Below are 25,555 nucleotides of genomic sequence, written 5' to 3' on the forward strand. Positions count from 1 at the left end.
AGGACTACAGTACACAGAACTATGTTGATCTGATGGAGTAAAGAGGAGAAGAAAAGAGTTAGGAGAGGAATAGGGGGAAAAATATATAATAAAAGTGTAGTGAGACAAAGAGTAGGAAAGTAGAAAGAGAGATGAGATAGGGTGGGGATGGGAAAATGGAATATGTAAATGTGTTTTAGAGAATTTTTGTTAGTGATGTGTTGGAATTTTGTAAAATGTAACAAATTAAAAAAAAAAAAAAAAAAGAGATGGTTTCAGACAAAGCGCTGGAGAGGACTGAACTGGCCAACTATGAGTCCAGATCTCCATCCCATAGAGCTCCTGTGGAGAGATCTCAGAACAGCAGTTGGGAAAAGGAACCCTTCCAATCTGAGAGACCCAGAGTAGTTGGAGGAAGAAGAGCGATCCAAAATCCCAGTAGAGAGGTGGAGGAAACTCATTGATGGTGACAGGAAGCCATTGATTTCACTTATTTTCTCCAAGGGGTGTGCTACCAAATATTACATTGAGGGTGCCAATAATTTTGTCCAGTCCATGTGTTGGGGTTTTACATGGAATGGGTCAGATTTGGCATTTTGTTTCTCCACTTTTTTGTGTCATACCAATACAAACAACAGAAATAGACATGAGAATGCCGAAACATTTGTTATTTCTGGCCATGACTGTATATTGCTTTTTTATTCTTTCACTTCTGATGAAAATGTTTTCTTCTGACCAACACTTAATACATGAGGATACAACACACAAGGACATGTCACGAGTCACTACTTGCAGAAATAACAGCAGGAAGTTTATTTATTTCAGGTACTTCTATAGCACCATCAATTTACACAGTACTTTTACATACAGTATATGTTGTACATTTACATCAGTCCCTAACCCTCAAGGGGCGTACAATCTATGGTCCTTAAATCACATTCATATACTAGGGCCAATTTAGACAGGAGACAATTAACCTACCAGCATGTCTTTGGAGTGTGGGATTACAGGAAGAACATAATCTGAAACTGCATGCTGTGTTATAATGACAGAGTAAGAAATAGCCACTTGTCTTCCAAGAAAAAGAAACATGGAGGCAGCTGTTGCCTGTCGTCCTGAAAATGTTAGATACATGGAAACTTCCTAACTTATTAAAAACAAAGGTTAATTTGAGAAGTGTGGCATACAGGAAAGGGGTATAGAGACTCAAGCTATTCTACTGTGGTTTTATATTGTATGCGACCAATCCTGTATATGTAAAGCCGAGGTAAAAGGTTACATTCTCATTCCCGCAAGGCACAGAAGAGTTGTTTATGGGAATAATTTCAAATCTTTGTTTTCTGCAGTGTCCTTTGGCATAAATCTTCCCATTTTCAGCAAATCCCGGCACAGTTTTAAGCAGTCTCTGCACACTTCCTAACTTTCCGACTTCTCCGTCATCCCACTTTAATCTCCATTCATTTACTGGTCCTTCCATGTGTTTCTCTACAGTGCTACGGTGCAGAAATTTCTTAAGACCAAAGCCATGTCCCAAGAAGAATAGCACATTGCTTCTTTTCTTCCGAACAGGGACATTTTTGATCCTGATTCCATGGAGTCTTTGGGCTGTTTGAAGAGCATAGTTTAGGATATTATCCTTTTTATCATCTGGCTCTCTGTCCATTATCTCATCAGGCCAGTAGAGCAGCAACAGCAGCAAATAAGCACTTGGCGGAAAAGACTTCCTCTGTGTTTGAAATTTTTTGCTCAGTTGCCTTAACTCCTGAAAAGGAAGAAGTCTGGGAGAACCTGGGTCTACACAACCCAAAGCTATGTGACTCATGATGTAGTTGATTAAGTCTGCATCATCCAGTATTTCATGTTCTATGCATTGCTTGTACAGATCTACAATATTGGAAAGTTTACCTTTTGACCTGTCATCCTTGTAATCGGAGAGTAAAGAAAATATTGTTGTAGTGCTCCCACCTCCCAATCTGTAAATGTTCATCTTTTGAATTAGTTTGTTGATTGCATTCTCTGTATCAGTATCAGAAGTTGATAGCTGGTGGCTAAAAAACTTGGCAAATGCTTCTATTTTTCTCATCAGCCATTTTCTAGGGGTGAATACTCTTTCTTCGACTTCCCTTTCTTTTACTTCACTGTTATTTTGCCCTCCATCAATTTTATCAGACTGAAAGTAATTCAGTTCTTCAGCAATCCAGTCTAGAGCATTGTAAATGTTTTTGTGCAGGCCTTTTAAATGGCTATGGAATTTGGACCATGGTTTCTTGATGGTGTCTGGAATATAATCAGTCAAGAGATAACATATTAGTTCATAGCTATCACCATTTTGGTCTTTAGGAAATATCTCAAGTGTTGATAACAGGTGCAGCAAACGGCATCCAACTTCAACTTCTCCAAAATATCCAGCATTGTTCATCGTGTCCATTTCTGCTTTTGCAGCTTTTTGTGCTGCACAAAAACATTGCATGGCTTTTATTGCACATTCAAGGTATTCTGCCACTTTATCCAGAGGTTCAGCAATATCTAGAGGCTCAGCATTATTCCTCTTCTCTAATAATGAAAAAAACCACCTTTTATAGACTTGGCCTTCTGTGTCCAAAATAAATGAATCTTTAGGCAGCTGAGATTTAGCGGTTTCAGCCCAATGCTTGGCCTCTTCAAATTTCTCGTACTTGTAATGCAACCTTGCAAGCTGCTGTGCTAGGAAAGGATCTTTGTCAAATCGTTCGTAGGCTGCTACCAGAAGTTTAACAGCTTTCTCTTGTTGTTTTTCATCATTACAAACATGTTCAATAAGAGGGGACAGATATGAATCCACACCATCACCCCTACTTATTTTATGCCGCCGGAAAAGCAAGTCCCTAACAAATCCCATAAATTCATCTCTGCCAAATCTGTGGTGGAACAGGACATTTTCCTGAAGGAGGTCCATCGCTATTTGACTTTGTGGATATTCAGGGAGCTGTTTTAAGATTTCTTGCGCAACCCGGAAATGTATGATCTGAATGCAGTTAATGGAAGTATAAAGATCCACTTGTTCAATGAATATTAGTCTAGCTTGCTCATTTAAGCATTTGTTGAAGTTGAATTGCCTCAAAGAGCTTGAGACTGAGGTATGCGGTTCAAGGCCTAGGAAAGCCTCACAATGTGATATAGATATGTAGGAATTTTGAATATAGCTGTTTAAAAGAGCTACATAACGCATTAGCCGTGTCACATTTGAAGAGTGGTCAGCGTTAAGCATGACATTATGAACAAAGTTTGTCACATATTCTTCAACAAATTCTTGGCTCATTAAAATAAATATCATGATGGATTCTGGTGAAAACTGCTTCTTAAGCTTTTCAACTTTTGTTGTGAATTTTGTCTTTTCTTCTTTGCTCAGTTTGTGGGTTATGACAACTGTTTCATGTATTGAAAACCTTTGGAGATTTTCAGGGGCATTATCTCTTTTACAGCTGAGTAGAATAAAGCATGGTTTTAGAGAGACAATTTTCATGGACACCATTGCTTTCATTAATTCATCCCTCAAGTCATCAATGTACTCATCATCACAGTCTTCAATAAGGAGGAGGACGGGTAGACATTGGTTCATATCCTTTTCATCATATTGTCGTAAATTTACAGCATGTTCACATACTGTCATTACTGGAAATGATGACTTTACTACAGCACATCGCAATTCTTTTCGTTTTTTCCAAAAAATTTGTCGTGCAACTGTACTTCCACCACTGCCCGGTTGGTGGACAATTTTTATCCGGGCAACAGGAAGTCTTACACGGTTCTCAATATTATTTAATATGGTTTCCACTTCCTTACAGGCTTCTCTTTCAATGAGGTTTTCACAGAGATTCTTTTCTGCAAGCCAGAAATGTTTCCAGCAGACTTTTCCTCCTCGATAGAAAGTAGTCTCCATTTCCTCGATTTCCTCCTTGGCCAGGGTCTGTAGCCCTGTACTGTCACACTGGTTTTCACACAGCACTTCCAGTGAATGCATCTTCTCTTCATCTGGTCTGGCAAGGATACAAACTCCCTTTGTGGAAACACTTAACTGTCTCGGAGAAGATGATGAAGGTAGAAGGCTCTGGACTGTTGCATCAACATGGCTTAGCTTCATGCCCACTATGCTCCTCTGTTCTAGGATCTCCATTTTACAGGAAGCTTGTGCCTGGCTGGCCCACATCTTGTAATTGTCTTTGCTTTCGGAAATGCATAGTATGTACTCCATTCCATTTAATTCCGTGTAGAATTCATGAAATGTATTTACAATGGGCTTTTCCACGGGAGAGAACAGCAAGAAGATGACAATAAAGTATCCCTTTGGAAGAATTTCATCACATAAAAAAGAAACTGCTTTTTTTAGAAGTTTCCTCTTTGTTGTAATCCAAGTGTTTTCATCGCAGGCTTCATCTTCCCCCCTGTAGTTGCTTCTTCCATTACAAAATATCCAGCTGGTTTGATTGAAGAGGGAGAGTTTCTTTTTTAGGTCACCTGTGCTCACCCCACTTTCATTGGAATAGGTCTTTAAGGAATGTATGTTTACTGCGTGATGTTCTTTATATCGAGCACACAATCCTCTGCTGTCAGAATTTGGGTCAAAGTCAAAAACACACAAAATGTTTAAACGTGTCAGAAAAGTGATGTGAGTTAGAAGAGTCTCACTGCATTCATTAGTGACCAGTATGTACCGAAGAGAGTTGTTTATGTATTTTTTCCCATCAGTCAACAGAACTGATAGTTTTCTCCCTAAATCTTCGCTTACCGATGTGTCGCAGCTGACATTCAGTTCTGCTCTTTCTCTTATTTCATCAACATCTTTGAGTCCTTGAATAAATGCGACCTTATCGTCTTCTGTTACAGGTTCAGACTTGGCACCGATCCTTTGGTACATTGCTTTCTTTTCCTGAATCATTTTATTTGATTTTTCATTAAATTTTGGCAAAGTCACTTCAAACACTTTTCCTTTTACCGTCTTTGCGTCCGGCACAATGTCAACTTCCACCACAAATTTCTGTACATTTGAATCCCTGTCAACAACCTCAATAAATTTTGGGGGGCGGATGCAAAATCTTGCTGCATCACTTTTTACTTTAGGAAAACACTTCTCAATACAATCCAAAGCATCCATGTACCAGTCTTGGTCATTTATAGGAATGCCAACTATTTGTCCATGTTTGTAAGTCTTGTCTTCTACACTGTCCATCACACCGAAATGTATTGTGCCATTTGTACGCTTGTTCATGCAGGCACAAGCAAAGCGGAGAACTTCAAAGGCAAATTTTGTCTGTAGTCTGACTCGATCCAACTTTGCTGCATGAACAAGTGACTTGTATTCATGACAAGGTGTAATGAGATCATCAACTCCTGTTTCTGGTGGAAGAACTTGGTTTGTGAAGTATTTGAAACCTTCAACCTGTTTATCAAATGGCCGAAACATAGCTGTGGTTCTCGGTTCTGTGTGTTGTATGCATTTCTTCTTCTCCAGGTTGGATGCTTTTGATGAATTCTCACCCAGTGGCTGGTCCTCCAGTGACAAGGATTGCATCGGTTGTGTAAGTTCAACATCAGTAGAAGATTGCACTGCTTCTGGTTGGATGGCACTTTGAAGTTCTGTGGAAGCCGCTTCAGCTTTTGCTTTACTTGAGTGCTGAACATCATCTGAATCACTTCCCCTGCTGGGAGCATTCGAAGGTGGTGAACTAGATGCATTATTTACAGCCCCCGACTTCTCGTTCCTTAATTTTTGATCTCTTAATAACTCATTTCTCTTTTGGATTAACAATTGAATCTGTCCTTGCTTCATGCCAATCGTTTTAAGAAAGTCATCTTTGATTTCTTTTAGCACTGGTCCAGTTACTTCTTCATCATAGAACTTATCAATATACGTGGTCTTTATGCGTATGGAGTGCAGCCATGATCGAACATGGTCTTCTGTCCAGTCAGCTAGAGATATGGTCATGTAATCTAAGGACAAAACAAAAGACATCATCTTCAGTAAAGGCTTGAACCCACCATGAAAGGAAGGTGTCTTTGTATACCCCCTCCCCCATCCTTCTTGCATTGAACAACTAGCAATATGAAAATGTTGGGTTGAAATACTATTGATATTGGTCTATTTCACATGCTGGAGTTTTTCCCCAGACTAGAAGCTGCACCAGAACCTGGTGGACTTTGCACTGATCATGGAGACAGACCATAGTGTCTGTTACAAGGTGACATTATTATGAAATCTACATTTTTGAAAATATACAACCAAGATAGAAGCTGGAAGCAGGGAAATGGCTTTTCCTGGACATTTTTCAGTGGGAGGAGGCAGAACACGTAGTGGGGTGACATACCTGGATGAATTGGATAGCACCCCAACTTTTAGCTCAGAAAGAAAGCCAACATTGAACTCACAACCTTGCTGGACAAGTGACTATCCAACATCATTTATAGGGGCTTTGTGCATGTGGCTGCAGGATTCTCTGACTGACAAATACCAAATTCCTTGTGGATGTGAATTCTCTCTCTGCTAGAGAAGCACCTACAGGAGCAGAAAACCTGTGCTGGAGGTACAACAACTCCACTATCACTCCCGCCCCGCAAGCCAAAGTCCTTGGCGTCATTCTTGACTCGAACCTCTCCCTCCAACCGCATGTCAAATCACTCACAAACACATGCAGGCTCCATCTTCGCAACATTGCCAAGATACGTACCTTCCTCACCCCAGACACCACCAAACTTCTAGTACACTCCCTCATCATCTCACGCCTTGACTACTGTAATTCTCTTCTCACCGGCCTAACCAAGTGCAGGCTCTCCCCGCTCCAGACCATCCTGAACTCAGCGGCTAGACTCATCCACCTCACCACCCGCTCCACCTCTGCCACCCCCCTCTGCCTCTCCCTCCACTGGCTCCCGATTGCCCAACGCATCATATTTAAACTCCTAACCCTGACCTACAAAGCCGTTCACAACACTGCCCCTGACTACCTCACCAACCTGATCCCCAAGTACCGCCCTACCCGTACCCTTCGCTCCTCACAGGACCTCCTTCTATCCTGCTCCCTGATCTCCTCCTCCCATGCACGACTGCAGGACTTCTCCAGGTCCTTCCCCATCCTCTGGAACTCACTGCCCCAATCCATCAGACTGTCGCCTTCCCACTTCACATTCAGGCGCTCCCTCAAAACCCATCTCTTCAGGGAAGCCTACCCCACCCTCACCTAACGGCCATTCTCCCTCATTCCTCCCACCACTTCATTCCCCTCAGCCATTTCCTCCTGTACCACTACCCCCTCCCTCCTAGATTGTAAGCTCGTAAGAGTAGGACCCTCTTACCCCTCGTACGTTGTTTGTTGTTGTTGTTGTACTGTGCCATGTATTGTCCCCCCCTCTATTGTACAGCGCTGAGCAAACCCTTTGGCGCTACATAAACTCCATGTAATAATAATAATACAGCGAGCCGCTTACATTACTCCCTTCCCTGGGGCCAGTCACGCATCACTCACTATAGTTTCCACACGTTTACTTCTGCTGATGCAAATGCATTGAATGTAAAACATCCACACTAAGAGCACCCTTTGCATCTTTCTCAAATTATAGGAATACAAAAAAACAAATCACTTTGACTTACCCATTTCTAGCCTTGGAAATCATCCGTGCTTCTATCCATAATCTGCAACAATAAAAACAGAACAAACCAATTTATAACAACCAGAATGCAATCCAACTATTAGAGACATTTAAAGTGGTTGTGAACCCTTCCATATACCCAGTGAGGTGACCGGCCTCAGGTGAAACACACAGATGAAACAAATCCTACATACGTTGACCTGTTTATCTGCTGCTCTCTCTTCTCTACATCCATTCAAAGTCCAGAAATGATAGTTTGTCTGAGATTTCAGAAAATGGGGTGGGAGCTGAAATAACACTCAGGAGAGCTGAAAGCTGATTAGAAGGAACAGAGCTGAGGATGTCAATCACAGGTAGTAAGCTAGAAGTCCCTCCCCTGTAATCTTTCTATCTCTTGGTGTCAGAAAAACCTGTCAGAAGTGACTTATGCTAACAGAGGAAGGAGGCAGTAGACAGAAATGACACTCGGTGCTCTGGACTGAGGCAAGTACACACTTCAGAGGGATATGCTTTGTTCACATTTCATGGCTGAGCTTTACAACCACTTTAATGGGTTGTTCAACTTAAACGTTTCTTCCATGATGTCACAATATCCCATAGCAGGTGTACTGACCTGAGAAATCTGCTCAGGGATCTCTCCAATATAACTGTGTTGATGGACTCTGTCAGAAGATGATTTCCTAGCCTTCAAGACTGTATGAACAAACTAAGTCAAATAGGCCCCTATCTCTGAGGACCAAACTTCAATAGCCACGACCTCTTGGGTCAAACAAGCACCATCTAAATCACCAGAATTCCTTGCTTCTCGATCCCTCAGGACATTAGAGGGAGAATTTTCAGGGGAAGAATGGCTTAGATCAGGTTAAACCGATCCCCTCCAGTCATAGATGTGTCTACTGTAAAGGTCCAAGGGCCCCTGAAGCTGGCCACAACGAGGGTGTGCAGCTGTACCCTATGAGAGTCAATCATGCAGGTATAGTGAGTGCCAGGGCTGTGAAGGAGATACAAAGGCACTTTGGGGAAGAATGTTTAAAGGGCATCCACACTTACAAAACAGGGTCTTTGGTTTCACCCTTCATGATGGACATACCCTTACAGGGTTCTTCAGGGACAAGGCTCTGCTGCAGGCAAATCACATCCCTGGACTGGTAAAGCACACTATGATTGGCTCCACACTTTACACTGCTATCCAAGGGGAGCGCCTCCAGCAGGATGCGGTCCATTCCTGCAGCATTACAGGCCTGCCTTGCTTCTTCCTTGTCTGGAGGGGCAGGGGTACCATCCCCCAAGGCTCTGATGAGGAGATAGTCCATCTGCCAGCTGCTGTGGCTATGGTGCATCAGAAATCTTGATAGCAGAATCATCAGCAAGAGAGAAACCTCCATAGGAGGAAGGTAAGCTTCCCTCAGTATATGGAAGAGGTCAATCACCTGAGGACACTAGCTGGGAGTGGGAGGGGTTATACAGGGGGATGTCTCTGCTGGGAGTGGGAGGGGTTATACAGGGGACTGTCCCTGCTGGGAGTGGGAGGGGTTATACAGGGGGATGTCCCTGCTGGGAGTGGGATGGGTTATATAGGGGGATGTCCCTGCTTGGAGTGGGGGAGTAATTATATAGGGGGGTGTCCCTGCTGGGAGTGGGAGGGGGGGTTATGTAGGGGGATGTCGCTGCTGGGAGTGGGGGAGGGGTTGTATAGGGGGATGTCCGTGCTGGGAGTGGGAGGAGTTATATAGGGGGATGTCCTGTGTCGTGTCCAATCACCTGAAGGCGGCTACATATCCGCAGTGGTAATGATTGTACTGGCTGATGATATATGACGGGAGGGGTTGTTGGGATTTCCCGATTGTACGTACTCACGGTATTCCTCTGCAGGACACGGTGGGGCTGGATGAAGCGGCTACACATTGGGACAGATCTGATCCAGGTACCCCCACCTGTGTGGATTGCATGTGAGCAGTGCAGGTAAGGACCCGTCGGCACAATTCTAACAGATATGAGGTAGGACGGTGCGTTATACGAGGATACAATCATGGTCTGCTCTGGTCACCACATACAATCTACCGTTTTTAGTAAAGGTTGTGTACTCTGAGCCATCATAGTGTATCGGTCACCCTCCCCACCTCCATATTACTGCTGCTGTGGACAGGACCAGATTTTTCCTAGGCCACCTACCAACACTCAACATACCCAGCACCAAAACTAAAACAATCTCTCCACTTTACAATCTGATTGTACAATCTGCTTTATGGTGGCCACACACACACTTCAATTATTAAATCTGAACAATGTGTGATTCAGTCAGTGCAAGTGAGGGGCCATAGATTTAGACTTACTTTAGATCAGACATAACCAAACTGGTTGGCCAGGGTGGAACACGATCAATCGGCATATTGATCAGATAGGTTGATCATTCTGATTTGAACCCTAAGAAATTGGTCATGTATTGAAGTGTGTATGGCCACTATTTGAACTGCCCACAACTATGTAGTACAATGTCTGCCTGATTGGATGGAAGGTACAGTGGGGCAAAAAAGTATTTAGTCAGCCACCAATTGTGCAAGTTCTCCCACTTACAGAGATGAGAGAGGCCTGTAATTGGCATCATAGGGAGACCTCAACTATGAGAGACAAAATGAGAAAACAAATCCAGACAATCTCATTGGCTGATCTGGAAAGAATTTATTGGCAAATTATGGTGGAAAATAAGTATTTGGTGAATATGAAAAGTTCATGTCAATACTTTGTTATATATCCTTTGTTGGCAATGACAGAGGTCAGACGTTTCCTGGAAGTCCTCACAAGGTTGGCACACACTGTTGCTGGTATGTTGGCCCATCCTCCATGCAGATCTCCTCCTCCATACAGATCTCCTCTAGAGCAGTGATGTTTTGGGGCTGTCGCTGGGCAACACGGACTTTCAACTCCCTCCAAAGGTTTTCTATGGGGTTGAGATCTGGAGACTGGCTAGGCCCCTCTAGGACCTTGAAATGCTTCTTACGAAGCCACTCCTTCGTTGCCCGGGCGGTATGTTTGGGATCATTGTCATGTTGGAAGACCCAGCCACGTTTCATCTTCAATGCCCTTGCTGATGGATGGAGGTTTGCACTCAAAATCTCACAATACATGGCCCCATTCATTCTGTCCTGTACATGGATCAGTCGTCCTGGTCCCTTTGCGGAGAAACAGCCCCAAAGCATGATGTTGCCACCCCCATGCTTCACAGTAGGTATGGTGTTCTTTGGATGCAACTCGGCATTCTCTCTCCTCCAAACACGACGAGTTGTGTTCTACCAAACAGTTCTATTTTGGTTTCATCTGACCATATGACATTCTCCCAATCCTCTTCTGGATCATCCAAATGCTCTCTAGCAAACTTCAGACGGGCCCCGGACATGTACTGGCTTAAGCAGGGGGACACGTCTGGCACTGCAGGATCTGAGTCCCTGGCGGCGTAGTGTGTTACTGATGGTAGCCTTTGTTACGTTGGTCCCAGCTCTCTGCAGGTCATTCACTAGGTCCCCCCGTGTGGTCCTGGGATTTTTGCTCACTGTTCTTGTGATCATTTTGACCCCACGGGGTGAGATCTTGCGTGGAGCCCCAGATGGAGGGAGATTATCAGTGGTCTTGTATGTCTTCCATTTTCTAATTATTGCTCCCACAGTTGATTTGTTCACACCAAGCTGCTTGCCTATTGCAGATTCAGTCTTCCCAGCCTGGTGCAGGTCTACAATTTTGTTTCTGGTGTCCTTCAACAGCTCTTTGGTCTTCACCATAGTGGAGTTTGGAGTGTGACTGTTTGAGGTTGTGGACAGGTGTCTTTTATACTGATAACAAGTTCAAACAGGTGCCATTGATACAGGTAATGAGTGCAGGAGGAGGAGCCTCTTAAAGAAGAAGGTCCAGGTCTGTGAGAGCCAGAAATCTTGCTTGTTTGTAGGCGACCAAATACTTATTTTCCACCATAATTTGCAGATAAATTCTTTCCAGATCAGCCAATGAGATTGTCTGGATTTGTTTTCTCATTTTGTCTCTCATAGTTGAGGTCTCCCTATGATGCCAATTACAGGCCTCTCTCATCTCTGTAAGTGTGAGAACTTGCACCATTGGTGGGGACTAAATACTTTTTTTGCCCCACTGTAATTGGATAGACTGAGGAGGTCCTCAATATACATAGTTTTGGTAAATCTAATGTTTACTGTGTGGTCAGATTGTCATGTGTATGGTGAGGTTCCTACAGAGACCAGGCAGGATCAAACCTATAGCCTCAAACCCAGTCCCACCCAATCATAACCAATCACATAACCATGGAGACAGCACTGACAGCCAGACTGCAGACATACAATCCGTATTGTGTGAGACGAGGTGCACATATACAGTCATTATCATATGGACAGGTCAGGGCGGGGACCGTGTACAGCAGAACTTCCTCCTCTTAGAACAAATTCTGGGTGGCTTTACCTCCTGTCTGTCTGCTCATGTGATAGGTGGGCCCCTGTAGTGTGTGTAATATAATAGAGGGGCCCCTGTAGGGGGAGGAGGTGTGTAATATAATAGAGGGGCCCCTGTAGGGGGAGGAGGTGTGTAGTATAATAGAGGGGCCCCTGTAGGGGGAGGAGGTGTGTAATATAATAGAGGGGCCCCTGTAGGGGGAGGAGGTGTGTAGTATAATAGAGGGGCCCCTGTAGGGGGAGGAGGTGTGTAGTATAATAGAGGGGCCCCTGTAGGGGGAGGAGGTGTGCAGTATAATAGAGGGGCCCCTGTAGGGGGAGGAGGTGTGCAATATAATAGAGGGGCCCCTGTAGGGGGAGGAGGCGTGCAGTATAATAGAGGGGCCCCTGTAGGGGGAGGAGGCGTGCAGTATAATAGAGGGGCGCCTGTAGGGGGAGGAGGCGTGCAGTATAATAGAGGGGCCCCTGTAGGGGGAGGAGGCGTGTAGTATAATAGAGGGGCCCCTGTAGGGGGAGGAGGCGTGCAGTATAATAGAGGGGCCCCTGTAGGGGGAGGAGGCGTGCAGTATAATAGAGGGGCCCCTGTAGGGGGAGGAGGCGTGCAGTATAATAGAGGGGCCCCTGTAGGGGGAGGAGGCGTGCAATATAATAGAGGGGCCCCTGTAGGGGGAGGAGGCGTGTAACATAATAGAGGGGCCCCTGTAGGGGGAGGAGGCGTGTAACATAATAGAGGGGCCCCTGTAGGGGGAGGAGGCGTGTAATATAATAGAGGGGCCCCAAACATGCTACCCAAACATTAGTAGCACTCTGTACTCTGCCCAGCAGCAGCAGCTTTCTGCCTCCCGGAGAGCTTTCCAGGCTGGACTGTGCACCTGCAGCAGAATGCACACGAGGTCTGACCTGCACTAGGAGAAGGGAGCAGCTCCTCAGTGACAGAAGACATTTCATACAGCTGAGCTGAACTTTACCCGAGGAATGATCACAATCATACTGTGCAGGAGAGACCGGAGGCACCTCACCCCCGAGGAGACCGGAGGCACCTCACCCCCGAGGAGACCGGAGGCACCTCACCCCCGAGGAGACTGGAGACGCCTCACCCCCGAGGAGACTGCGGAGACGCCTCACCCCCGAGGAGACTGCGAAGACGCCTCACCCCCCCCCAGGAGACTGCGGAGACGCCTCACCCCCCCCCAGGAGACTGCGGAGACGCCTCACCCCCCCCCAGGAGACTGCGGAGACGCCTCACCCCCCCCCAGGAGACTGCGGAGACGCCTCACCCCCCGAGGAGACTGCGGAGACGCCTCACCCCCGAGGAGACTGGAGACGCCTCACCCCCGAGGAGACTGCGGAGACGCCTCACCCCCGAGGAGACTGCAGAGACGCCTCACCCCCCCCCCAGGAGACTGCGGAGACGCCTCACCCCCCGAGGAGACTGCGGAGACGCCTCACCCCCCCCCAGGAGACTGCGGAGACGCCTCACCCCCCGAGGAGACTGCGGAGACGCCTCACCCCCGAGGAGACTGCGGAGACGCCTCACCCCCGAGGAGACTGGAGACTTCTCACCCCCGAGGAGACTGCGGAGACGCCTCACCCCCCGAGGAGACTGCGGAGACGCCTCACCCCCGAGCAGACTAGAGACGCCTCACCCCCGAGGAGACTGCGGAGACGCCTCACCCCCGAGGAGACGCCTCACCCCCGAGCAGACTGGAGACGCCTCACCCCCGAGGAGACTGCGGAGACGCCTCACCCCCGAGGAGACTGCGGAGACGCCTCACCCCCCGAGGAGACTGCAGAGACGCCTCACCCCCCGAGGAGACTGCAGAGACGCCTCACCCCCCGAGGAGACTGCAGAGACGCCTCACCCCCGAGGAGACTGCGGAGACGCCTCACCCCCCGAGGAGACTGCAGAGACGCCTCACCCCCGAGGAGACTGGAGACTTCTCACCCCCGAGGAGACTTCTCACCCCCGAGGAGACTGCGGAGACGCCTCACCCCCGAGGAGACTGCGGAGACGCCTCACCCCCGAGGAGACTGCGGAGACGCCTCACCCCCGAGGAGACTGGAGACGCCTCACCCCCGAGGAGACTGCGGAGACGCCTCACCCCCCGAGGAGACTGCGGAGACGCCTCACCCCCCGAGGAGACTGCGGAGACGCCTCACCCCCCGAGGAGACTGCGGAGACGCCTCACCCCCGAGGAGACTGCGGAGACGCCTCACCCCCGAGCAGACTAGAGACGCCTCACCCCTGAGGAGACTGCGGAGACGCCTCACCCCCGAGGAGACGCCTCACCCCCGAGGAGACTGCGGAGCCGCCTCACCCCCGAGGAGACTGCGGAGACGCCTCACCCCACGAGGAGACTGCGGAGACGCCTCACCCCCGAGGAGACTGACCTCTATAGAGATCTGCAGAACATTGCTCCATCCCCTCCCCCTCCTGACAGATCCACACATATGATATATTCTGCAGGTTATCCCATCACTGACCCCTCTAGAAATCTGCAGAACATCGCTCCCTCCCCCTCCTGACAGATCCACATTGATATATTCTGCAGGTTATCCCATCACTGACCCCTCTAGAAATCTGCAGAATATCGCTCCCTTCCCTCCCCCTCCTGACAGATCCATATTGATATATTCTGCAGATTATTATTCCATCACTGACCCCTCTACAGATCTGCAGAACATCGCTCCCTCCCATCCCCCTCCTGACAGATCCATATTGATATATTATGCAGAACATTGCTCCATCCCCTCCCCCTCCTGACAGATCCATATTGATATATTCTGCAGGTCATCCCATCACTGACCTCTCTAGAGATCTGCAGAGTATTGCTCTCCCCTTGTATACGGGTGACATACCTTCTGTAGAGTTGCTGTCATCTGTGAAGTATTTCCTGATCTGGGTTGGTGTTTTTCTCACTTGGTTTCGTTTTCCCAGTGGTGGGGAGTGGTGGGGAGGGGGAGGGGAGTACAGATATCACCATGGTGGGCAGTGCTGGAACCTCTCCATGTATGTCCACTAGATCAGTGACATCCGGGGAGACCAGCATTGTGTCTGTGGGAGGAGTTGTATCCAACGTGTAGACCTGACCTCCATCCTGTCAGCTCTGCTCGTGTATACCACACTCTGCACACACCACGGGCAGAGCCACACGGCATCTCAGCTCCACACGCTACTAGTCATTTCTAACATTGAAAGCACATGCCCCCAGCCATTCATCCACTTCTCCAACCTTCCATCTACTCCTCCATCCATCCATCTACTCCCCCATCCATTCACACCCCATACTTCCATTTACTCCCCCCCCCATCCACACATCCATTCACACCTCCATCCATCCACTTCTCTATCCAGCCACCCCCATCCATCCATCCATCCACTCCTCCATCCATCCATCTACTCCCCCCATCCATCCATCTACTCCCCTCATCCATCCATCTACTCCCCCCATACATCTACTCCCCCCATACATCTACTCCCCCCATCCATCCATTCACTTCTCCATCCATCCACTCCTCCATCCATCCACTCCCCCCATCCATCCATCTACTCCCCCCCCATCCATCCATTCACTTCTCCATCCATCCACTCCTCCATCCATCCATCTACTCCCCCCATCCATCCATCTACTCCCCTCATCCATCCATCTACTCCCCCCATCCATCCACTCCCCCATCCATACATCTACTCCCCCCATCCATCCATTTACTTCTCCATCCATCCACTCCTCCATCCATCCATTAACTCCCCCCATCCATCCATTCACTTCTCCATCCATCCACTCCTCCATCCATCCACTCCTCCATCCATCCACTCCCCCCATCCATCCATCTACTCCCCCCCATCCATCCATCTACTCCCCCCATCCATCCATTCACTTCTCCATCCATCTACTCCCCCCATCCATCCATCTACTCCCCCCATCCATCCATCTACTCCCCCCATCCATCCATTCAGTTCTCCATCCATCCACTCCTCCATCCATCCATCTACTCCCCCCATCCATCTACTCCCCCTCATCCATCCATCCACTCCCCCATCCATCCACTTCTCTATCCACCAACCCACATCCATCCACTTCTCTATCCACCCACCCATATCCATCCATCCTCTCCCTCATCCATCCATCCACTCCATCCATCCAGGAACCACAGAGAGTAACTAGGAGCACTTCATGGCAGACATTCTACTGGAGGTTTGATGTTTTTCACACCTCCTACTGTCCACAATGTGGTGAGGAAAATATAGGATTCTGAAAACTGAGTTAGCTAGGTTGATGTTGGAAGCCAGAATGCCGTGACCTGCTTGTCTCCTGATATTTGATATGCAGATAGAATGGCACCTAAGGGGAACACTAGACTCTCTGCCTAGGAGATGGTATTTGGTAGTGTGCCCAGTACTTACATTCTCCTCAGCAGCTGAAGCCCTCCAGATCCTAATCGTTTGAAAGGATCTCCTAAACTAAAGCCGGGTGACCTAGGTGGGTAAGTGGTGGAGGTAGACTGTCCATATGGAAATGTTTGGAGACGCCATACCATGTCTACTTCATGTACAACTAACATGGATCCACAGCAGACACTGCACAAAGCTTCTCAATGACAGTGCCTCCAACTCTGAGTTGTCCTCCAATATTGTGATTGTCAGTTTTTATGAAAAAATATATATTTTTATCCTTTATCGTTTGGGGGATTTAAACAAAAACTAGGTTCACGTGAAGTTCCTCCTAGCTGAGGATACAACGCCTTGGAAGGACGAGATAATGAGATACTGCTGAGCACAAGAGTCCAAGACAATGGAGGTAGTTTCTGGTGTGGGGAGATTTTCTCGGCACTAGCATGGTGGACCTGATAAAGTGGCCGGTGAGTGTGTGTACGTGAATGAAGTCAGCAGGTCCACAGAAAAGGGTCTGCTTGTGTCCTGGAATATACTGTATGTTCATGTCCCAGGGATGGAGACGCTTCATCAACAGGCTGCATTCACACCTGAGCGACTTTCAGCCCTACAACCCTCAACAAAGGCAGTTCCATTCATTTCAATGGCCCCTGTTCACATATGACTGTTCTGTCGCCTGAGACAATGCCTGCCGCTCAAAAAAGTACATGAGCTTCTCTTTGGCAGATTACAAGCGTTTTTGACCCCATAGACTTCAATTAAAACACCTGAAAATGTATGACTTGAGCGTTTTGTTGCACATTTTCTGCTCAAACAGCAGCTCTACACCCCTAATCCCCCCATACTGCTGTCTACTGGCTAATCAAAAATGCCTGAAGCCGTAGAACACTTACAAACTTTCAAATAAAAAGGCCAGCAAATCTCTATGCTCAGGTGTGAAGGCAGCCAGAGAGTTTGATTGCATGATGGACTGGATGGGTGTCACACTGTCTGTAACTGGGTACAACTCCAGACTCAACCCACTGGAAGTAATTGTTATTGAACACATTGGCATTGTGGGAATGAATGCGTTTGTCTGGATTCGTTAGATCCTAGCAGCCAATCATGTCGTACCATGTGTCATTCTATGGTGGAATGCCCTGCGTGCCACCTTTTTTCTTCCAGGAAGTCATGCATTTGCTCCCAGCTGATGTTAATAAAGCCTCCCGCTCTCTTGGAAATCCTCTGCCTGGTTGTTGTCACTTTGTACATCCGCACTCACTTGTCACAGCCACTGCTGTAATATAGGAAGACTCAGGAATATTGGGAATGGTAGCTGCTAAAAGATCTACACTCTGGCCCAAATCAATATTCCAGGATTTTACCAATGCTGTAGAGTGCAGTTATCTGCTGGTCTTTTCTATCTCTTCGGGACTGTAGGGGGGTTCAGATTCTGCCACAGCCATTATTGAAGGAGGCCCCCTTTCTGGAACCCCTCATAGTAATTGGGAACACCCTAAGATGGGCAGGACCTAGGTGGAGTGCGCCATTTTGAATGCCCAGACCCAGCAGCTGGAGGAAGTGTTTCTGTGGAGACTTCCATAGCAGAACAGTTAGGCAATTCCCAATTACAAGCCCTGGGAGCAGATCTGATGGGAAATTCATCTTTATTAGAGGAAACCCATTTTATACAATTTGTACAAATGACACAGCTCTAGTTATTGAAGAGTTCAAACAATGTCGTATCTCATTTTGTATCTTCTATAAAGACATGCATCCTTACTGGTGAAATGGCTCAGAACTCGCTCATTAGTGGAACTCATTGTGATGGAGGACTGACATTTTACAGCTGCATAGAACATATGTATATCTTGACAATCAACTTCTCTCATTTGCTTTGTTTTGTTTGTTTTATCAAAATATTGTTTGACATTATACTGTGTATATCTTTATATATATATAAGCAAACAATACCTTTCAATCCTGTCAGAAATGTTGTGAGCCTATAACTTGCCATGCTCTGACTGTTATCACATTGTTCCCAGTTATCTCTTTGGACTATAGAACACCTTCCTCTGTGGTATAGAAGAAAGGAGGCATGGGGGAGGTGTTCTGTCGTCTTTTCCCAGGGTGACATTGCTGCCTCCTTCATAGATACAGTACAGTGAGGGAGAATTGTCACCCTAGGACAGGAAATGTATTAGTAGCAGGGTCACCAGGTGAAAATAGTATCCTGAAAAAAGAAAACAAATGCAGCCATCACATACGGACAGGTAAGCTGCAATATATGACATTTCTGTTCTTGGGTTCAGATACACCTTAATGTTCTTCCCGTACTGTAATCCCGTACGTCACGTATCCAATGTAGGTGAATCCCAGGTAGAAAGTCACATTTTCATCCCCATGAGGAACAGATGAATAGTTTAGAGGTAAGACTTCGATCTTCCCTTTTCCAGAAGGGCCCTTTGTGTAGACCTTCCTATTTTCTGTCCATCCATTGACTTTCTTTAGCTTGTCCTGAATTAATTTTCTGTCTTTTGGGTCGCTGTCAAAGCGGAAAGTGCGTTCATTTAATGGATGGTTTAGAAGTCTTTCGACAGCACCTCTGAAAATGAACTTCTGGAGGCCGGTGTCCTTCCCGAGGAAGAAGAGCACGTTCGTTCTTTTCTTACGGACGGGGACATCCTTAATCCTTTTCTGGTGCAGCCGTTTCGCTGTCTCCATTACCGAGTTCAGAACATTGCCTTTCTTTGCATATTGCACATTTAGGAACTTTTCATCTGGCCAGTACAGCATGAAAATAAGGAAGTAGGCACTTGCAGGAAAGGTTTTTCGGCCATTTAGAAACCGTTGGCTTATCTCCAGTAATTTCTTGAATTCAAAAAGTTTTTTAGAGTCAGGCTGGACACTTCCCAGGGCAATGTGACACATTATGAGGCTGATCAGGTCACCATCATCCAGCATGTCTTCAGATATGTCTCTAGGGTAGCAATCGATGATCCTCTCCAAGGCTGATACTGGGGGTTTACCTTTTGAATTGGATAGCAATGACAGAATTGTGGCTACACTGCTGCCTCCCAGGCTATAAATTGACATCTTCCTGGCAAATTGATTTTCCTCAGCTGTTGCAGAATAGCCTGCCTGGCCTACAGAACAAAAACACTCAGCAAAAATTTTTGTCTTGCTAACTAACCAATTCCTGGCAAAATCATCCTTCCTGTTTGTCTCCCAGATATCAATTTTATCACCCTGAAAGGAGCCAACGTCTTCTGAAATCCACTCTAGAGCGTTATACATATTTTGGTACAAACACTTTAAATGACGGTGCAGCTTTGCCCAGGGGTCCTTTATTTCTTCTGGGATGTATTTTACATTGATCAGATATTCCACCAATGCTGCCTTGTCTTTCTTTATGTTTTTGAATAATGTTAGTAGCAGGTCTAGAAGGCTGCATCCAATATCTACTTCTCCCAAATATCCAGAGTTATTGATTGCATCTTTCTCATTATTTGCAGCTCGTTGTGCCTCTCTGAAGCATTCCATGGACTTAAGGCCAAGCTCAATCAGGTGGATTTCATCTACTGAGCTTGGGTTCTGCTTATATTTGTCATAGTTTACGGTAAACCATTCCTTGTACAGGCGTCCTTCAGTGTCCAATATATAAGAATCACCCGGCAACTTTGCTTTGGCAGTTCCAACCCATTTCTGTGCTTCTTCAAACTTATGATGTTTATAATGGAGTCTGGCAAGCTGTTGTGCAAAATGTGCATCTTTATCAAACTGCTCATAGGCAACACGTAAAAGTTCAATGGCCTTCTCAGTGTCTGTTTCCACATTACATACATGTTCTATTAGTGGCGAAAAAAAACTATCGACATTGTCACCACGACTTTTCTTGTGTCGCCGGAAAAACAAGTGTTTAATGAATTTTACAAATGCTTGCTTTGCAAATCTGTGGTTGAGAGCAGCGGTTTCGTTGAGTAGTTCCAGGGCAATTTTACTCTGAGGATATGAGCGGGTGGAATATTGATTTAAAATTTCCTCTGCGATTAAGGGATGCAAAATGCGAATGGCAGAAATGAATGTTGCCTCATCCCTTAATTCCATGATCAGCGCTTGCTCACTTAAGCTGTTGAGATCATGATTTTGGCTCAGTTTGTAGTCTTGAGTAACAAAGGACTGAATTCCCATAAGGACTTCACAGTGGGAAAGGGAGATGTAAGAATTTTGAACATAATGATTCAGTAATGCTGCATATCTAATCAAACGAGTTACTGGTGAAGAGTGGTCAAGGTCTTCCATCACATTCTTCACAAAGTCTTCCAGGTACTTCTTGTTGAACTCTTGACTCATTAAAACAAAAGTAATGATCAGGTCCAGAGAAGGAAAGTTTTCATTGAGTTCTTCAGCTTTGTCTTTGAACAGCAGCTTCTCGTTATCTCTGAGCTTATGGGTGATGGCGACTGTGTCGTTGGATGAGGCCGAACAGTACTGTTCAGGTGCATTTGAACGTTTACAGGTCAAGAGGATAAAGCAAGTCTTTGCACGTCTCACTTGTTTGTGAATCATGGCTTCTTGTAGACCGTTTTTTAATTCATCAATGTACTCGTCAGGACAGTCTTCTAGAAGAAGGAGAACTGGCAAACATTTTTTAGTGTCCCTTTCTTCATACTCCCTGAGCTCCACTGCGTGTTCACATACCTTTGTAGCTTGGTATATTGAGTTCACTATGGCACATCGTAAATTCTTTTTATTTTTCCAGAGGATCTGCCTGGCTACTGTGCTTCCCCCACTTCCTGGCTGGTGAAAAATGTGGATTCGTGCTACAGGAAGTTTCACGGTATCTTCATTTAAGATGCCTTTCAGCATGCCCTCAACTTCTTCACAAGCATTTCGCTCAATAAATGCCCCACATTTCTTCTGCTCAGCGAGCCACAAATGTTTCCAGCTAATTTTTCCTCCGCGATAGAAGTCACTTTCAAGTTTCTTGGGATCTATGGCCTTAAGGTTGGTGTTTTCACAATCATTTACACACAAGATGTTTAGGGAGTTCATTTTTTCTTCTTTAGGTGTTGTAAGAAAACAAACTCCTTTTGTAGAGACAGGTAACTTTCTGTTAAAGTCCTTTCCTGGAATCATGTCTTGAACTGTAGCATCAACATGGCTGAGCTTCATGCCAAAAACACTTTTTTGGTCAAGTTCTGTTCTGCTACATGTTGCTTGTGCCAAGCCAGCCCATTGTGTGTAATATTCTTCACGTTCTGTGATACAAGTGATGTACTCCATACCGCTCAATTCCTCATAAAATTCCATCAAAGCCTTAACAATTGGCTTTTCCACAGGAGAAAATAGCATGAAGAGCACTATGAAGGATCCTCTCTTAATATTATCACAGATTAAAGAAACTGCCTTCTTAAAGTGCTTCATTTTGTCTTTGATCCAAGATTGTTCATCACATTGTAAATCCTCTCCAAGGAAACTCTTCCGTCCATTGCAAAATATCCAGCTTGTGTGCTTGAAGAGCCCCAGATCATTAATAATGTCATCCAGGTTCTTGCCATACTCACTGGCATAGCTCTTCAGGGAGTATATATTTGTCAGATGGTATTCTTTACACTTGGAGTGTAACCCACTGATGTCAGACTCAGCATCAAAATCGAAAACGCACAAGATTTTCAAGTATTTCAAAAAGGTTAAGTGTTGTAGTTGGTGGTTCTCGCATCGGTTTGTGATGAGTACGTACTGCAGTGTGTCATCAAAGTACTGTTTACCATTTGTCAGCAGGATGGATAGTTTTCTACCTAGATTTTTAGATCTGCATTCTTTGGGAACATTGGCCTCCTCTGCTTCCCTTCTCTTATCTGCTTCCTTTAGCCTGAGGATTAATGCATTCATTGCCTCCTCTATTTTTACTGACTGTGATTTTGTCCCCACCCTCTCATATATAGTTTTACTTTCATAAAAAGTCTTATTCTTATGCTCATCAAACTTTGGCAAACTTACTTGAAACATTTTCCCCTTTACAGTGACAGATAGAGGCTCTATATCTACCTCCACGACAAACCTTTTCTCTTCTGACTCCACATCAACAACCTCAATAAATTCAGGGCAGCGAATACACATCGCCGCAGCTGCATATTCACTGGCTTCAGTAAAGCACTTATCCAAATCATTTAATACATCTGCATACCAGTCTTTATTTTTGATTGGAATACCAACTATCTGTCCATGTGTGAAGCTTTTGTCTTCCACACTGTCCATGATGCCAAAGTGTATGGTTCCATTAGTTCTCATGTTCAGACAGGCAGCAGCAAACCGAAAGGTCTCACTTCGTAGTTTTGCTAGAAGTCTTGGCCTATCCAAATCTGCAGCAATAGTAAATGATTTGTATTCATGACAAGGAGTGATCAGATCGGTGATGCCTGTCTCAGGGGGAAGAACCTGGTTTTTCACATACTTGAAGTTTGTATCATGGTTATCAAAGGGTCTGAAATTGCTCAGTGTCAAGGGTGCTACAACTTTCAGCTTCTGGGCTGGTCTGGTATTCTCTTTTGAACCTTTGATCCTTTCACAACTGTTTGCCACAATTTGGTTTTTATCTTTTGGGCTCATATCTTGGTTCTCCTCAGAAACATTGATGCTTTTCATCTGAGGTAGTTGGTCCACTTGGACAGTTTTTTTTGGTAAATTGGTATTTATTTCTGTGAGTTTGAACTCTATACTGGGACTTTTCTCTGGGAGACTTTTTTCTTCTGAACCCAAGCTTAAGTTTTCTTGAGGTTTGTCTTCTGATTTGCTACTAGCTGTGCTTTGTAAATGTTTTCCATCCTTCTGCTTTTGGTTTGGGATCTCATGGATGTTTATGGACTTTTTGTTGAGATTTGTAGGACCTGGTTTGTCCATTTGGTTGGGTTTATTTCTGGAGGTGATATTTGTCTGAAATTTGTTGGGTTTAATGTCACTGCTGCCGGTCTCAGGAGAGGCTAACTTGTTTTGTGAGGTTGGACTGCTAACATTTTGTTGAGGTTTGTCTTCTGAAGATACAAGTATTTGACTTAAACCTCTTGTAAATTGGTCTTTCGTGCCTGTTTGGCCTTTAATTTTTGTAGGTTGTTCAGATTTTTGTCCAGGTGACTGACATGGTTGTACAGACACACTTGTAGAAGAAGGATTCTGCTTTTTGGCTTTATCTTCTGTGCTTATATTTTCTTTGTGTATCCTTGATTTATCTGATTGAGGAACATTATGATTTTTTGGTGATTTGCCCTTAGACATTTCTTTATTCTCCAATGAGTTTTCAGTGGGCGGCCTGTTTGTATTACCTGGATTGTTCCTGTTCTCTGTTGAGCTCTGTATGTGAGGTACAGTACTCTCCACTGACATTGTCTCCTTTCCCTCCCCTGGTTGATCTTCCTCAGTCTGATGTAGTTTTTTAATAGCACCAAAATTCACATTTTTTTTCACAATCTCACCTTGTCTTTCTTCTGAACTAGGACCTTTTTCAGAATGCTTTTCCAGGAGTTTGTTTACATCTGGACTGGATATTTCTGGAGATGGTTTAGCCTCATTCTGAGTATTTGTATTGGTCTGACGTGTTTGTTCCTTGTGTTTTGTGAGATTTGACTGGATATCTTTAGGTATTTCTTGTAAAGTGTCATTATTTTTTCCAGGTGGCTGACATGGTTGTACAGACACACTTGTAGAACATGGATTCTGCTTTTTTCTATCTTCTGTGCTTATATTTTCTTTGTGTGTTCTTGATTTATCTGATTGAGGGGCATTCTGATTTTTTGGTGGTTTGCCCTTAGACATTTCTTTATTCTCTAATGAGTTTTCAGTGGGCGGCCTGTTTGTATTACCTGGATTGTTCCTGTTCTCTGTTGAGCTCTGTATCTGAGGTACAGTACTCTTCCCTGATGTTGTCTCCTCTCCCTCCACCGGTTGACCTTCTTTTCTCTGACATGGTTTTGTATTAGCAAGAGAGTTCACATTTTGTTTCACCTTCTCCCCGGGTCTTTCTTCTGAACCAGGACCTTTTTCAGAATGCTTTTCCAGGATTTTATTTCCATCTGGACCTGACATTCCTGGAGATGGTAAAGCTTGTTTGTTGGTTTTTCTGGCATTGAACTGGGTGTCTCTTGGTTTTTCTTGCAGAATGTTATTATGTCTCTTATCTTCCCCATCTGTCTTGTGTTTGGCAGATGATGGACCTGTGTCTGGAGGATCGATGGAGCTTCTCCCTGGTTCCTGGAGAGGCTTGTTTTCCCCTTTTGGTGGTTTTCTTTGGATCTCTTTTTCTAAAAGTTCATCTCTTTTTCTGAGTAGAAGTTGTATTTGAAGATATTTTATTCCCATTTTTTCTAGATGATGTTCACTGAGGATTTTGAGCACTGCTCCTGTGGCCTCTTCTTCATGAAGTTTAGCAATGTATTGCTTTTTTAATCCAATTGAAGTCAACCAGGTGCTGACGTCACTCTCAGTCCACCATTCCAGAGGCTTGTCACCTGAAATAGGAAATACAGCCATTTAGAACTCTGAACATGGGTACTGTATACTACTGAAATCACATTATACTTCAGATCTTACCAAAACTCATGGTGTCTTCTTATACCATACAAATCTGAAAGAGAGAAGAAAAATCCTCATCAGCCACATTTGGATAATTGATGTGTAATATCTGTGATGTCATCAGGCAGCTGGAGATGGTTGTCCACAGTCTGTAATAATATGAAGAGTAGGGCTGACATATCTTATACTACACATGCTCCGGAGCTTAGAGACCAGTCCTCGGAATCTATTTAGAATTCTGTTGTTCCTCCAAGTGATAAATGCCAATCTAGTAAATGGATTATTGTACTTGTTGGGGGCAGGTACATGAGTCTGATGCATGGAGGGGGAAGACACTGAGGTGGGAGTATTCATACTACAGATACTCCATCCTCAGTGCATGATCAGTCCCTATCTAGCTAGGGCGCAGTTGTTGTGTCTGAGCAGTGCAGACAGTCTATTCACAGGTCACCCTCTTTATTAATCCTACAAACGTCCTGCTCCCACTACTCCTGCTATCTCTTAAAGCATTCACATGGCCAATAACTTGTGTGCCCCGAGCAGAGCCATGTTTTGCCAGCACACGAAT

The 25,555-nt window shown here is 45.3% G+C and overlaps 2 protein-coding genes across 3 annotated transcripts; both read right to left on the reverse strand.

The window, feature by feature from the left end:
* Positions 1-768: 768 nt before the first annotated feature.
* LOC149434996 (sterile alpha motif domain-containing protein 9-like) lies at positions 769-15,064 on the reverse strand. Of its 2 annotated transcripts, none has more exons than XM_089663120.1 (3): positions 14,907-15,064; positions 7,601-7,642; positions 769-5,946 (listed from the first exon to the last, which is right to left on the reverse strand). In XM_089663120.1, exons 2-3 carry the CDS (start codon positions 7,602-7,604, stop codon positions 1,196-1,198), a joined length of 4,755 nt encoding a protein of 1,584 aa, XP_089519246.1. In that variant the 5' UTR covers positions 7,605-7,642; positions 14,907-15,064; the 3' UTR covers positions 769-1,195. The 2 variants fall into 2 exon arrangements, with proteins under 2 accessions (XP_089519246.1, XP_089519247.1); XM_089663121.1 differs by lacking the exon at positions 14,907-15,064 and adding an exon at positions 9,453-9,531.
* A 3,005-nt stretch (positions 15,065-18,069) lies between these two features.
* LOC149434997 (sterile alpha motif domain-containing protein 9-like) lies at positions 18,070-25,015 on the reverse strand. The gene is made up of 2 exons (XM_089663114.1): positions 25,006-25,015; positions 18,070-24,923 (listed from the first exon to the last, which is right to left on the reverse strand). The coding sequence occupies exons 1-2, from the start codon at positions 25,013-25,015 to the stop codon at positions 18,739-18,741; spliced, it is 6,195 nt and encodes a 2,064-aa protein (XP_089519240.1). The 3' UTR covers positions 18,070-18,738.
* Between the last annotated feature and the right edge of the window lie 540 nt (positions 25,016-25,555).

The sequence above is a fragment of the Staurois parvus genome, unplaced genomic scaffold (assembly GCF_062004578.1).
Source record: "Staurois parvus isolate SC_StPar_1 unplaced genomic scaffold, SC_StPar_1.0 ptg001629l, whole genome shotgun sequence".
Lineage (NCBI taxonomy): Eukaryota > Metazoa > Chordata > Amphibia > Anura > Ranidae > Staurois > Staurois parvus.